Genomic DNA, 16,040 nt, shown 5'->3' on the forward strand with positions numbered 1-16,040 from the left:
ACATAGTGACCAAAATCATTCTCATCTTGAGCACATCCTGATGTTTCTACTTTTTGTTGACTATAATCCCCTCCCTCTCTTTCACTTGTGTGTTTCAGATCATCAAGAAGCCTTTACCTGTCATTCTCAGGCCCCGCCCACTGCAAGACGCCATCATCCTTCAAATGAGCCACGCTTATGTCTGTGGCTGTGCTTGCCGTAGCTGTGGCATCTTGCTTCATACCATATGCCAATTATCATCTGTATTGCACACTCAGATGGCAACAGGCCAATCATCTACATGAATGACAGTTTAATTCATATTAAAATCATTACTCTTGCGTTTCTGCTTTAGTTATTCACACCGTAATAACAGGGATACAAGTTGTTTCATGAAAGACATAAAATAATATGGTCAACCGTTGTGCTACTGGAATCATCACACATGTTAAACAAGCACAAATGGTGACTCCAGCTGCTACATCTTCAATTAATAATGTCCTCATTTCTCTCTAAACAAAAAGACTATGACTGCTGTCTTTGTCAAATACAATGAACAAGAGTATTCAGAGACATGAGCTGCCGCCATACAGCAACAAAACAATGCATTATGTGGGAAAGTACCACATTCTGGTATCTGGGGGCACAGTTTAGTATCTGTTTTGTAGATATGGAATGCAGATTATGTTTCATTGCAATCTTTCAGGCATTCTGATTACTGCGCTGGTCGATATGTAGCGTATGTGCCAGAAGAATGGGGTTGGAAGCTCCCTTTATCAGCCCTATAGAAGCCAGAGAAGAAAAATTGTGACTCGCAAGAGAGAAAAAGTTCTTAACAAAAGGAGTGACGATAACAAAAATAAATGTATTTATTTTCAGGAAGACGTTTAACAAGGCACAATAATGGTTTTGCTAAACCATATAATTCGTACAAATATATTCTACTTACTTAACACAGCTTAATTAGTATATAACGGCAATGTTTGAAGGAACACTGTTGTAATGCTGTGTAATGAGATTCAAGCTTGACAGCATCTGCAACAAATGCATGATACAACGAGAAATATGGCAGTATTACAAACAGCCATTACAAGCCATTGGAAAGATAAAATAAATATCATTTCATGCAGATGTTACGTGGGAAACTACTGACAGCTTTGAGTCAGAATAGAAAATATATAATATTCATCAACAGCATGTTTGTAGCAAATGCTGCAATTTACCACAGTAAATACTACATGTACTACATTACTAATAGAGAGGAGCTCAAGTCAGGAATCCCAAAATGTAAAGATCAGCCATGTTAAGCAGGAAACTAATACCACTGAGGACAAACAAGCAGTCAGAAGAAGCCACTGAGATGAGCATGGCGCCCTAAATGTCTTATTTTGTTCAGACGTCATTGGCACAGACTCAAAGGTTTTGATCCTTGACCAGTGTGACTGGGAAGAAGGTGATTGTCAGGATGGAGGTTTTTTGGATTTCCTCATTTTCTTGCGCTTTTCTTGGTTTACCGTCTCACCCTCCAAAGAGGACAGCTCAGTTATCCTGTGGATAAAAGAGCGAGAGGCTCCGACCACTGGGTCTGGAAAGGGCTGGCCTTTGAAAGATGCAGATGGAGAAAGATGAATGGAAGACACGGAAGAAGAAATATTAGGACAAGATCTATAATATGACATAATATAAGGGTCATTTTCATAATGTTGAGTTCAAGGTTTGGATTTTATCTCTATTTTGTGAGTAGTTTGATGGATAGATTGGGTGGCGAGCATTTCTGTTATGGAAACTGCTCAGATACCCCCTTATTGTCAATCGAGGAATACATTAGGAAGGCCATGGATGCTCTAGGTCTCTAGTTTGTGGTTGTAAAGTTTCATGAGGCTGTGATTATCCTAGAGGTCACATCAGGTCATTTTATACAGTGAGATCAAGTTTTAGAAAAAATGGTCTCATTACAATGAAATGACTACTATGGGGACTTACATTGTCACACATGATTACAGTTGGGCTCATTGGATCCATAAGAGTCTCTAGAGCTTTACAGTCATGCCCAATTTATGCAATTCCAAGACTGTTTAGGGACCCCAGTATGCAGAAATATTCAAATACACTATTTTAGCAGAGACGAAATAACCCATTTATACTGCATTAAAAGAACTGCATGGTTTTTGCCCCAAACTGTCTGTAAAGGGGAGACTTGTGGGTACCCATAGAACCCATTTTCATTCACATATGGAGATTAATGGAGATTTGTCAAGTATTTAATACTCTCACCAACATGGGAGTGGGCAAATGTGATTGCTTTATGCAAATGTATGTATATATTTATTATTGGAAATCAATTAAGAACACAAAACAATGACACGTATTGTCCAGAAACCCTCACAGGTACTGTATTTAGCATAAAAACGATGCTCAAATCATAACATGGTAAACTCAAGCCCAACAGGCAACAACAGCTGTCAGTCAGTGTGCTGACTAAAGTGGGCATGTCTGTAAAGGGTGTAAAATGACTTGTGGGTACTCATAGAACCCATTTTCATTCACATATCTTAAGGTCAGAGGGTCAATGGACCCCTTTGAAAATTGCGATGCCACTTTTTCCTCGCCAAAATTTCATAGCATTATTTAGCATTCTTTCCAACAAGCTAGCACGGCCAGTATCTTCACTGTAGCTTGAAAACCCTCTACTCAACAACCTCTAAAAAGACAGGATAGCGTCCGGGCTCACTGGCAGGCCGTCGGAGTGGGGGTTTTAATAAGTTGTATCAATTAGTATAAAGTATAATTGATATTTTCATTGTACGGGACTAAATCAAAATACGTGTAAAATAAAAGAGAAAAGTACCGTCTTTGCACTTTAACATGGGAGCAAACACTCCACCTGACAACACTGAACACTCCCTTTCTCCGTGTGACCCCTTGTACCACTTTATTATTATGAACCACAAAACAAACAAGGTACCCTGGGACTGACAATAACGAGGCGTGGGATCTATGTTTTTTGTTTGAAGAAGGAAAATCCATAAAACTGACATGTTTGCTGCCAATAAATCAACATCATAAACACCTGTGCAGGTTGAAAGTTGGATTCTCATTGCTACACAGACAGGGGCGTTCTGACATGAAGTGTCAAGACCGCAACAAATACCTGAATTAACAAGGTACTTAAAGACTTGGCTTCACGGTCTAAGTATCAAAACAACTCACTCTTTTGATTGTCTTTAACATTCAGTAGGTTGTAGGTTGGATAATTCACCTTGGGCCTGCAGAACAGAGGAAAAGCAGAAGAGGCAAAGGTGTGAGGAACAATTGAGAGAACTATTGATTAGCTTGGTCTAATTTAGTTTATAAGGGCAAAAATACCTGCTGAGCTTGCAGTTCTCAACTGGGAAGGTGTTTCTGCCATTGAGGACTAAAGCGGAGGGAAAGAGGATGGCTGGAGTTGTATTCATTTCATATCTTTCAGGGTAGCTGGAAGACAAAATTGAGGACGTTATGATGGAACATAGGGCGACACGTATAGCTGTTGGGATAAATCTTTTGCATTTGGTTTGATTACTTTCTGTCAGCATTCGTCCAATTTTATTCATATTTTTTTTTGTTCTCTCAAATTTTATTACAGGGTTGTTACGTACGAAAGTGAAGGCTGCGTGCCATCAAACTAAACTGTTCCCACAAATGGAGGAGTAATAAATGATTATGATCTCATTGTGCAAAATAATGATTCAATTTTAGCTCTAATCATACGCCCTACATGTTGCCAGAATATTAAAAATGAAAAGCAATCAGCTTGAAATCGTCTGTTTGTGACGGACAAATAATGCGTGTCAAAATATTAATTGTCTGGCTACTCTTTTTCTCAGTTCATATTCTTGCAATTCTTTTCATTATGTGAGACAGTGACTCGGTGTAATTACTGCAATCTGTGCAGCTGTCTCCAGAAATGTTGTGAAGAGTACAACTACAACTATACAACTACAGGGCTGAGTGACATTAATCCACTGGTTACCCCAGGGTGAAAGGCTGCCCCGCATGGCTGTGGGAAAGCTCCTTGGAGAGGCTGAGGGGATGCAGGTTGCCAGGTCTGTGTACATGGTAGTCTCTTGGCAGCGGAGGAATCACAGTTCTGGTCCTCTCCAACCTCGCACCTCAAAATAATTAGATTTAGCCATTCAGAATAAACATCTCATATAAAGACAATTTTCTAAAAAGATATTTTAAAGGTCCCATATCACACTCATTTTCGGGTTCATACTTTTATTTTGTTTCCACTAGAACATGTTTTGCATGCTGTGATGTTAAAAAAAACACTTTATTTTTCTCATACTGTCTGCCTCAATATACCTGTATTTACCCTCTGTCTGGAACACTCCGTTTTAGTGCATTGCAACGGAATTGCGTTGCTAGGCAACAGCTTGGGTCCTTGTTTACTTTCTGTCAGCTGATGTCATTTACATACACTGCAACAGGATATAAACTGGGACACATTTAGAATGTTTAAGTTTAAAACCATGTAATGGTGTAAATATTGTATATTTGTGACATCACAAATGGACAGAAATCCTAACGGCTTATTTCAAACGCACAATTTCGGAATACGGGCTGTGTGTATTTCTCCGTATATTGAGCATTTTGATAGTTTAACAGTATTTATAAGGCACTTAAACCTGTTTTATAATATAAAAGACCTGAAAATCTCACTTTTTACAATATGGGACCTTTAATAAAAAATGAGATTTATGCAATATGGCAAATATCTTGCTTGCAAAAATACTATTAATTCTGATTGCAAAGTTGTACTCGCGTATCAATGTTACACTTGCAGTCACTGAAATGAGACCTGTGCCTCATTATGTGTGATGACAACTCCACCTACTGGCTGTCAGGTTACAATCCAGGAAAAAAAACCTCACACAACGTGCATCCAATTCAATTATTTTAGGTTGAAAAGTCAATTTATTTCTGAGTGACAATATGCAAAGAAACTTATAAATAAACTCTGAATTGTAATAATGTAAGGGGCAATTACTATTCAGCAATACTTACATTGTTTATCAAAAATAAAGTGTCTCCCACTGATGTCCTTTAGGTCATTGTTCTCCATCACCAGTCTGTCATCTTTGGCTGAGTCAGGTGACCTACACATATAGGTTGAAGAAAAAAATGTGAATACCACATAGAACATGACATACAGTATACAATGTGTATTATCCTTGGATTTTTTTATGAAATGTATTACCACTAAAACTATTCATACATATTGTTTTTTAAAATATATATATATATATATATATATATATATATATATATATATATATAAATAATAATTTGCACATATAAGAAAAGATAAATAGTCAATATGATTAAGATAAATATGTAAGTAGTGAATTGGTATTGTGATTGAGTTATATTATAAATAATTAATTGGTATTTTGGATTGATAAATTTATATTTTGATAAGGATAATTATACCAGTAATTCACTTATATTTCTGTATGACACAGATAAATGGTAATAATTATAGTTAGAATAATTATAAATAATAATATAGCTAGACAAATTTAGGAAAATTTAATTAGAGTGTATGTATGGCTCAATAAGGAAGCTGGTTAATAATTAACTTATGGAGAAGGGGTGGGATTAAATAAATTTATACTTAAAATCAAGGCATCAAGTGTGGACAATTTATTTTTCTTACGCTTTTCATTGTATGTGAATACTACTATTGTTTCTGACTGTCCACTTGATGGTATGATCATTCTTTTTCTTTATTTAATTTAATTTTGTATTCTACATGTTCAAATAAAAATAAATTTTGAAATGAAATATATATATACATACATATATACATGTATATATACATATATATACATACATACATATATATATACATACATACATATATGTATATACACCTATATACATACATATATACCTATATATACTAGGCTATATTTGTTTGCATAGCCTACTGTAGAAGACAGGAGCTAACAGGACACTTAGATAATGAAAATGGGGATCTTGACCTCAGCAACCAAGCAGTCAAAATGCTGACACACATCTTACCCTCCAACTATAAAGCCGCTCACCAAGGTTGTCCAGTCCTTGGACTCTACAACAGAGATGTTCAGCCTTAACATTAACACACCGTTAAGATAGCATGTAAGTAATGCATGATGATAATGCAAATACGTGGAGCTGAGTTTACTCACTGATCAAGGGTTGTATCGGAGGCAGTTTCCTCCTTGTTTGGTTTAGTCTGACACCCGCTAGTCCTCCACCAGCTCCCATCCCGAAGCTCCTGTATGCCGGGTATCTGTTAGCAGCACCAGGGCCGCAATTTGAGCTTCCCTGCGATACTAAAGCCTTCGCGGTTGGTAGCGACGCATTAACCTGGTATGACATCATATTGGAGCTGCCATACAATAAACTGTTTTAAGACATAACCTGGTTTATAGAGCAAATATGCGACACATGGCCCGTTATAAAAGGCCAAAAGCTTGACATCACAGAGCAGCAATGCTAGGCTGCAGCTCACTGTGTCACTATGGTGACTGTAACCGAGTCACTGCGTCACCATGGAAACAGGCTCATTCCTTACCCAATATTAAAGTTTTAGTACTTATACAGTAGCTTATTTTTTCCTTTAATACCACTTAAATGTTTTTAAATGTCTACTTTCAATGTACAAGTTAAGACAGATATTATATATCTGTTCATTGTCATCCACTTGTCATTTTAAGGGTCAATATGGGCTCATAATGACCCTTTAGATAAGATAAGCTAAAATGAACCTTTATTAATCCCAGGAGGGAAATTCAGGTGTCAAAGCAGCAACATCAGCAAACAGAGTGAAACACAGGAGAGGTAAAGGTATATAAAATTGCATTAAAAAAATGAGATAAAAGATGGGTGAACAGTGTATATAGTCCGTCAATAGATAAATGTAGTATGTACAATAAATACATGTAATATGTAGTCTAAAGTGGTATATAGGATGTATAGTGTAAAGTGCACCAGTGGTTGGAGTGCAAGATGGTTGCAGATAGTGCATGTTTAAAGTTCTTAAAGTCCTCATAGTTAATTAAAACTGAGTTATAATGGATACCCTGTGCTTATTACCAAGTAACAAAAGATTATATGCATGAGATGACACATTGCTGAATGAAAAAGGCACACAATGACAAAAACAAGGTAGTTTTTTTTTTCTTCCAGGTCTTTATTGTACATTTTGAGTCCTTTGAAAACCTGTAAAAGAAATAAAAAAATTTATATATATAAAAATGGAGAATTTAAACAGGATTAGAAGATACAAAACAATGTGCAATTGATTAGGTCAACAACTAAGTACAATGCTCATTCTATGCTTCTTCTAAAGTGCGGTTATGGAACCTGTATAGGCATAGCAAGGGGACCTTAAATTCAATTTTGGAAACTATACAAACAGCTGTTACCCTGCACTATATTCAGTTTTAACAGTTTTCTTCCTCTCCTTGTATTTTTATATCCGGTATATTTTTTTGTACTTTGTACTACTAACTTTTTTACTGCCTTTATACTAACATGTTTCGCACTATGGAACTGTGATGCTGGAAACTTGACTTTCCCTCGGGATCAATAAAGTTTCTATTTTAACACTTTTTATTGTTTGCAACACTCAAAAAGTGACTGATATTTCCATTAAAACACATGCATCTCCCAGTCCCATCCATGCCATTGATATTAATGTCACATGTAGAACAAACTTTATGTATATGTAGTAAATGATTTGAAGATTAATGGCTACGGTGTGGTTTCAGACATATTTGGCTTAATTTCAACTGGTTTTCACCATAGTCGATAAGATGGGGAAAAAAGATTATGCATCATTAACCACACCTAATGAGCCATTTATGCTTCCTAGACCTGCAATTTTTCCTGGAACTCACCATAACTTTAGTTCATCCTCCTGATCATTCTGTTGATCTGATCCTCCCTGTTGCCAGCGTCTCCTCCCTCCACAAAGTGTGTGGTCTTCTTGTTCATGCCACCGCGGGGTGATGACAGCTTGAAGGGCCACAGGAAGTTGTTGGCGGGCTTGAAGTTCTTTCCAACTGTGTAAATCTCATGGATGAGGTCCTCAACACAGATGATGCCGTATTTGCCTGCAGATCCAAAAGCAATGGGCTTAATTAGTTGAACTGCACAAGCGCTGGCACACTCAATTGCTTTTACTTAAAAATGTGAGATGTCACTGAAAGCAAGAGTTAATAACTCAAATATTAACGACATTTCAAATTTCTACAAAGTTATAATCCAAGTTTACCACTCTCTTAAAGCTCAACATACATTTTAGCTTGTGACACCAAGTTCCATAAAGGGCTGAACCAAACAAGTCTGATTAGCATGGGTAAAAGTCAGCTGTCAACTAAAATACACCCTAATGTTCAAGTCACTGCTAGACTGGCATGTGGTTTCAGACTCAACTGGCTTAGTTTTCAGTTTTTTCTCACCATGGTCGATAAGACGGGGAAAAAAGTGTGCATCATTAACCACATGTAGCACTATACCTTAATCTAATTTATGTTGTGATTCCATTTTTGAAACTGTGCTTTGTAGAAGCAATAAATAACGCTAAATACCGTAACACTGCCATGATCAAGACCGTGTCTTATCTGATCAAGAAGCTCAAATAGAAAGCATACCCCATTTCCAATTATTAATCCCTCAGAATAAAAAAAGCCAAAGGTTACATGAGGTTTTCTTCTGGAACAATATTCCCCTCATAGATGTACATAGCACAGTATAGACGTGATATGTACAAGTATTATTTTTTAAAAGAAAAAAAAGGTATAAGTTTCTGTACCGAGGGCCTTCTCCACCAGAGCGTTGTCTGTGAGGGCAATGCGCTGTTTCCTCATCCTGCCATGGCCACGTTTGTAGATGAGCTCACGCACAGACTTCAGGTTGGGGTATCTGGGGGAAACACAGGTGGTAACAGGTTATGAAATGAGCTCAAATAAAATCTGAGCAATGTAGTTCACAACAAAGGAAGAGTTGCATATAGGGATCAGAGGTGCTTAAGATTACAACCCCTAGAGAGCATTGTAGCAGCAGTTCTGACTGAACACAGACAACAGATGAGCAACTGCAGATGACAGAGCACCTGGTGACGCATTTATCATGTGTTTCACCTCACAGTAAATGGAAGTGTCATTAACCAGCTATGTTATATGAATAAGATATTTACAGAAATTATGAAGTTACGTGGTATTGGAATCGGCACTCTAATGTAGACTGGTGGTATGGGGAGCACATCCAACCAACAAACTCAAACAGATTGGACATAATGGTATAAATCTACAGAGATTAAATTGAGGCTATGCAATAGTAAAGCAACACTGGATTTTTAAGGTTGTACACTGGTGACTGAAAGGTATTCTTGCAAAAAGCAATTTGCACACCTACAGCACTGAAGCTTTGTTTCTTTAATAAGGGTCAGGTAAATCTTTTACAGCACTACTTAGCAGTGTCAAACATCCAGATCAGATACACATTTGTATCTTTTACTTGTTACAAGCCAATAAAGCTATATTTTTGTGTAGCCATGTCTTTACCTCCTGCAATAATTTGACATTGGTCTATTTTATTTTAAATTGTATAACAGTGCTTATTCCCTGTCATTTTAAGTAAAGCCAACAGCCCTACAACAACAGCATTAAATTGTTATATTATTCTCTAGGGTTGAGACTTATTTTTAAGTTCCCATGTAACAGCTAGCAGACTGCCATTTGATTATGCTTATTTACACATTCCCTGAAAAACGGTAGGGAGGGACTTGTCAGGGAAATTGAGCGCCGATTGTACGTTACACACCCCCGCCAAATTTCAGATTGACAGTAGCTCCACATGGAGGACAGCCATGAGGACTTCTCGCCACCACCATCGCCTACGCCAGCGGATTTTACCGGTGAATCGGACAGGGATGAAATAGAGGAAAAAGACATTCATGAAGAAATTGTTTTTGAAGTTATGCCATACATGTACGAGTCGAGATCTGAAGCCAGTAGTGCAGATGTGCAGATGAATGAACATTTAGTTTTCCAAGAAATTACTATACATTAAATACCATTAAGACCTATAAATCTATAAAACGTCTTGTCATTGTTGAGCCAGATACTTGCGTTTAGGTGACGACGCAATACATGTGTGACGATATAACGCCATTTTTATTTTATGGGAACTTCAGAGGAGAACAACATAGGAGCATATCAAGGGTGTCATCATTGTGGCTCATCTCCAATTGGAGAATTGTTACAACAGTCCTTGTTAAAACTTCTCGCCTTTCAAGACATTCACACAACTAGATGTGTTTTAGTTAATCGAAACCAAGAACCTCAGAGCAATCAACTTAATATTTTCTCAGAATACAGCACACTGTAGTACCTATTACTATCATGGAATGTGGTTTCAGACAAAACTGGCTTAGTTTAAGTCAGTATTCACCATGGTCGATAAGATGGGGAAAAAAGTTCTGCATCATCAACCACATTCCAGAGATGAAGCATTTATAGTCACTAGTAAATGTTAATTTCAGTACACAATGACTTGTGTCTCCACCATGAGCTCAACATTAAGTTTTAGCGATAACAGCCTTACCCCCAAGCGATGTAAGGCTCAGCGATCCTGAGCATGTTGATCGAAGCCTTGTTCAGCCTGACGAAAACGCCATTGAAGATCTGGCGCAGACGGAGCAGCTGCAGAACTTTGCGGACCTTGGGGCTGACACCATTGATACTGGAAACCAAACGGAAACAATAATTAGCGTATAGCTTAGCATCAGTATACAGCTTTCTCCTCAATTCAATTGATTGTGGTTTCAGAAATAATTGGCTTATTTTGCATATTTGTATCACCATGGTCGATAAGTCGGGGAAAGAAGTGTTCATCATTAACCACATAACTAACATTTGCACACAGTACAGTACATTTACATGGATTGCTATATTAACCAAATTTTGACATTAATAAATGAAAGTGCCTTCTAAACAGCAGCCCCTGTATATTCACCTTAACTGGCTTGTAACAAGAGGTTCAACTGTTTCACATGCTCTCTCATATACCACTACAAATAGATCAGCTTGAAGCAGTTACTGTAGTACTAACATGCATGCAAAACATGGCCACAGTAGCAACAAGACTGAATACTAGAGGAAACCTGCAGCAACATGGAGAAGGCATTTTCATCAGCATGTGAGCAGGAACACATAGCTTTTAACCAATTCATGTCAACAGTTTGAGCTTCATGTCTTGTTGGAAATCTAGTTACCCATGTAAATGTTAATGAAAAGGTTTATAACTGACAAGCAAGACAATTCTGTCCTTAAGATAGACTCTGGACATTACTCACCCCCTGATCCTGACAACAAAGGCCAGTTTGGGCTCAGCTGGCACATAAAAGTTTCCCACTTTGCGAGCAGTACGGCTCAGACGGATTTCACGCCTGTACATCGTCCTGTACTCCTTGTGGTACTTCTCAGCCCTCTTGTAGATGAGTTTCCTGGTCACCTTGCGGGCCTGAGGGAGGATACATTAAGAATAAATGTTCATTCAGTGCAAGAATTAATGTTACTGTAATAGATTGCTGCATTCATTGATGGTTTTCATTAAGAAAATTATATTACAACCAGCGCAATACATGTGATGATATAACAACTCCTTTTTGATTTTATGGGAACTTTAGAGGACAACATAGGAGCATATCAAGGGTGTCATCATTGTGGCTCATCTCCAATTGGAGAATTGTTACAACAGTCCTTGCCTTTCAAGACATTCACACAACTACATGTCTTTTAGTTAATCCAAACCAAGAACCTCAGAGCAATCAACTTAATATTTTCTCAGAATACAGCACACTGTGGTACCTATAACTATCATGTAATGTGGTTTCAGACAAAACTGGCTTAGTTTAAGTCAGTATTCACCATGGTCGATAAGATGGGGAAAAAAGTTCTGCATCATCAACCACATTCCAGAGATGAAGCAGTCACTAGTAACTGTTAATTTCTGCAAATATACTCTACAATAGATTCACAAAAATATCAATAGTTTATTTTTATTTATTACTTAAAGGCTACATGCCTGTTATTTTTAATGTTCAAATGTTTTAATAAAAGGAGTGTGTGTTGATTACATGGGACTGAATTGGTATGGAGAATCGTGTAAATTCACTGGTACTGGTATCGACTACTAGATTTGTGGTACCATGACATCCCTAGTCACAATGTAAACTATGTGGACCCCAGGAAGAATAGCTGCTGCTATGCAAAAGCTAATGGGGATCTCAATAAACAAACAAACGTGACATATTGAGACGCACACCAACATATAACGTTAGTCCAATCACTTCGTTGAACAGCCAAACACACACACAAGCAATGCAAACTTACCTTCTTCTCAGAGAGAAGCTTCTTGACACGCATGGCCTTCATGGTGGCGAAGGCCTTTCGCCTTTTCAAAAGGCTCTCAGGGACCGCCGGTACTTTTTTTCTGTTGACAAACATGCAACAAAACTTTAGGATCACATTGGAAAGACATATTCACAATACATCTGGTATCCTCACAGATAAACTAAAACAATGAAACATTACCATCACCGCGGCTAGTAGCCTCTAGCGTGCTAACCTGTCATGCACCGGCTCCCATACAGGTTGTACTACTCATTTGAACAACCTATTTAAGCATTAATAACTGCATTAAAATCTACATATTCTAATAGTATAAACAGTTAACTTAGTTTGTAAACACACAAACTACTCAAGGAGCAGCTAGTTTCTCGAGTAGCTAGTTTGGAGACACAGCCATGTTGTACTACTACGACTCCATAAAGTGATCATAACAACAATATTAATCATAAATCCTAAACAATACTACTAGGATTATGATGTATGCAAACTAAACAATCTATCCAGGATGTAAAATTAACACCGATGGCTGTTTTAACAGTGGATGTGCTTAGATTGTAGTACAGAGAGATCACTCACTCTGCGTCCGCCATTGCGTCCACCGAGAAAGAGAAACTTCCTTCTGCGCATGTCCGGGTTAAAGGATCTTTAGGACCCCACCGGGCTGTCCTTCCAGCTGCCTGCCTTATAATGTTTTTTTTTTTTTTTTTTTTTTGCCAGCAAAGCGTTAGCCTGCAGAAGTATTCTAAAACAATGTGAATGTTATCGTATTTTTTTTTTTTTATCAAATGTGGCATCAAGTTTTACAAATTTACTTATCTTTTTGTGTTTTTGGTACTTTACTTTTTCGTTTTTTCGTTTTTTTGAAATAATTTGTAATATATATATATACATATATATATACATATATATATATATATATGTTTCTTTTATGTTTCTATCGGATTGAATTCATTTCATTTCAAAATTTATATTTTTTTATATATGTGTATATATATATGTATGTTTATATGTGTATATATATGTCTATATATATGTGTATATATATGTATATGTGTATATATATGTATATGTGTATATGTATGTATATGTGTCTATATGTGTATTTATATGTATATGTGTCTATATATGTATATATATGTATATGTGTATATATATGTATATATATGTGTATATATATATGTATATGTGTATATATATATGTATATGTGTATATGTATGTATATGTGTCTATATGTGTATTTATATGTATATGTGTCTATATATGTATATATATGTGTATATATATGTATATGTATATATATGTATATGTGTGTATATATATATGTGTGTATATATGTATGTATATATGTATATATATGTGTATATATATATGTATATGTGTATATATATGTATGTATATGTGTCTATATGTGTATTTATATGTATGTGTCTATATATGTATATATGTATATGTGTATATATATGTATATATATGTGTATATATATGTGTATATATATGTATATGTGTATATATGTATATGTGTATGTATATATATGTATTTGTGTGTATATATATGTGTATTTATATGTATATGTGTCTATATATGTATATATATGTATATGTGTATATATATGTATATATATGTGTATATATGTGTATATATATATGTATATGTGTATATATATGTATATGTGTATATGTATGTATATGTGTCTATATGTGTATTTATATGTATATGTGTCTATATATGTATATATATGTGTATATATGTGTATATATATGTATATGTATATATATGTATATGTGTGTATATATATATGTGTGTATATAAGTATGTATATATGTATATATATGTGTATATATATATGTATATGTGTATATATATGTATGTATATGTGTCTATATGTGTATTTATATGTATGTGTCTATATATGTATATATGTATATGTGTATATATATGTATATATATGTGTATATATATGTATATGTGTATATATGTATATGTGTATGTATATATATGTATATATATGTGCATATATATGTATGTATGTGTATATATATATATATATATATTTCATTTCAAAATTTATTTCGAACATGTAGAATACAAAAAAAAAATGAAGGAAAGAATGATCATACCAACAAGTGGACAGTCAGAAACAATAGTAGTATTTACATACAATGAAAAGCGTAAGAAAAATAAATTGTCAACACTTGATGCCTTGATTTACATATTTGAAAAGGAGTGAGAAGAAGTATACATTTATTTAATCCCACCCCTTCTCCATAAGTCATTTATTAATTATTAACCAGCTTCCTTATTGAGCCATACATACTCTAATTATTAATTATTATACATTTTCATTTATATGTATAAATGTAATGTTTTTTTTAATTAATTCTGCTTATTTAATGGTGCAGTAATATTGTTATAGGGATGGGGGGGATGGGGGATATAATTGTTTATACAATTATTTCTGTGATTTATTGGATTTTGTCCAGAATACCAATACAAATACTTTGAACTAAATGTGGCATCAAGTTGCTGGAGTGATCTCTATATATCTCATAAATTGTAATTTGTTTTATGTGGATAGCAACAAACAACAGGCTACAACATTAAACCATCTTTAAAATGTTAATTCTCTCATCTGTGACCATTATTTTCTGCACAAAATTCTTCTGAAATAAGACGGTCCACTTTATGACCCTACCTTTCCATTATTTCATGACACAGGTGATGGTTGTGCACTCGCTGAGCCGGCAGAGGGCGCAATCACTTCATTTTGCAGACAAGGATCATGGATGGAGCGTCTGAAGCTCTGAAGCAGTGGGGCAAGTTTCATTCGCTGATCCTGGATCTCAGTGGGGAAAAAAAGATGGTCTAATTCAGGTTTCAAAACACAAGCAGTGTAATGCACAGCAAGGTTAGGAACAGAAATATGTTGTAGACTGACTTTAAAGGCCACATTGGCAAAAAACTCCAAATGCATCTGTTAAAGGTGCACATTAATTCGATTCAAAAGTGAGACCCAAGTATAGTTTTTGCTATACTGTACTTGATATATTTCCATTTTGGCTACTTTAAAGCTTTCTTTTCTCTTTGCAAATTCTTATGCAAATACTTTTATATGCAAAATCAAATACTTTGCATGTAAAGCAAATGAGCCTATAGGCTTAACTATAGCTTGAAGGGCTTAAAGTATAGTAACCAACCGAACAGTAATAGCCTATATCCATCAATAAGTCATTGTTCTGTAAGGGACCTTCACAATAAAACTTTGCTTTTAATACTACATGTTGCTGTTAATGTTTGGGCATTTTTTTCCTGAAGCAACATTTTGATTAGGACTTTCACTGAATGCAATATTCACATTCTGGTATTAGGATCTGAAGACTCTTCCAGCAGTGGTTTGCCCCTCAGACACGCCCCCTAAACAGGGGCAAACACATCATAAAGGCTGCTGCTGCAGGACGTTACACAACGTCGTAAACGTGCGTAAAATAAGGAAACAATATTGCAAACCGGTAAGAAAGGGGTTTTTACATTGCACGCAACCCATGCCATGTTTGTAGGGCATACTTTTTTTTAACCATAATTATCTCCACGTTTGAAATAAGAACAACATATT

The 16,040-nt window shown here is 35.7% G+C and overlaps 2 protein-coding genes and 5 non-coding genes across 7 annotated transcripts; all 7 read right to left on the reverse strand.

The window, feature by feature from the left end:
* Positions 1–824: 824 nt before the first annotated feature.
* Positions 825–6,536, reverse strand: c21h8orf89 (chromosome 21 C8orf89 homolog). The gene is made up of 7 exons (XM_074621325.1): positions 6,195–6,536; positions 6,049–6,094; positions 5,029–5,120; positions 3,992–4,130; positions 3,346–3,453; positions 3,190–3,245; positions 825–1,579 (listed from the first exon to the last, which is right to left on the reverse strand). The coding sequence occupies exons 1-7, from the start codon at positions 6,388–6,390 to the stop codon at positions 1,440–1,442; spliced, it is 777 nt and encodes a 258-aa protein (XP_074477426.1). The 5' UTR covers positions 6,391–6,536; the 3' UTR covers positions 825–1,439.
* A 644-nt stretch (positions 6,537–7,180) lies between these two features.
* Positions 7,181–13,101, reverse strand: rpl7 (ribosomal protein L7). Its single transcript, XM_074621328.1, has 7 exons — positions 13,005–13,101; positions 12,411–12,510; positions 11,372–11,538; positions 10,621–10,758; positions 8,828–8,937; positions 7,911–8,126; positions 7,181–7,230 (listed from the first exon to the last, which is right to left on the reverse strand). The coding sequence occupies exons 1-6, from the start codon at positions 13,016–13,018 to the stop codon at positions 7,918–7,920; spliced, it is 738 nt and encodes a 245-aa protein (XP_074477429.1). The 5' UTR covers positions 13,019–13,101; the 3' UTR covers positions 7,181–7,230; positions 7,911–7,917.
* LOC141760113 (small nucleolar SNORD12/SNORD106) lies at positions 7,769–7,861 on the reverse strand. Its single transcript, XR_012592265.1, has one exon. It is a non-coding gene; the product is annotated as a small nucleolar SNORD12/SNORD106 (small nucleolar RNA).
* On the reverse strand, positions 8,429–8,520 carry LOC141760114 (small nucleolar SNORD12/SNORD106). Its single transcript, XR_012592266.1, has one exon. It is a non-coding gene; the product is annotated as a small nucleolar SNORD12/SNORD106 (small nucleolar RNA).
* On the reverse strand, positions 10,423–10,514 carry LOC141760111 (small nucleolar SNORD12/SNORD106). Its single transcript, XR_012592263.1, has one exon. It is a non-coding gene; the product is annotated as a small nucleolar SNORD12/SNORD106 (small nucleolar RNA).
* Positions 10,832–10,923, reverse strand: LOC141760116 (small nucleolar SNORD12/SNORD106). Its single transcript, XR_012592268.1, has one exon. It is a non-coding gene; the product is annotated as a small nucleolar SNORD12/SNORD106 (small nucleolar RNA).
* Positions 11,901–11,992, reverse strand: LOC141760112 (small nucleolar SNORD12/SNORD106). Its single transcript, XR_012592264.1, has one exon. It is a non-coding gene; the product is annotated as a small nucleolar SNORD12/SNORD106 (small nucleolar RNA).
* Positions 13,102–16,040: the final 2,939 nt, after the last annotated feature.

This window comes from Sebastes fasciatus, chromosome 21 (genome assembly GCF_043250625.1).
Source record: "Sebastes fasciatus isolate fSebFas1 chromosome 21, fSebFas1.pri, whole genome shotgun sequence".
NCBI classification, from domain to species: domain Eukaryota; kingdom Metazoa; phylum Chordata; class Actinopteri; order Perciformes; family Sebastidae; genus Sebastes; species Sebastes fasciatus.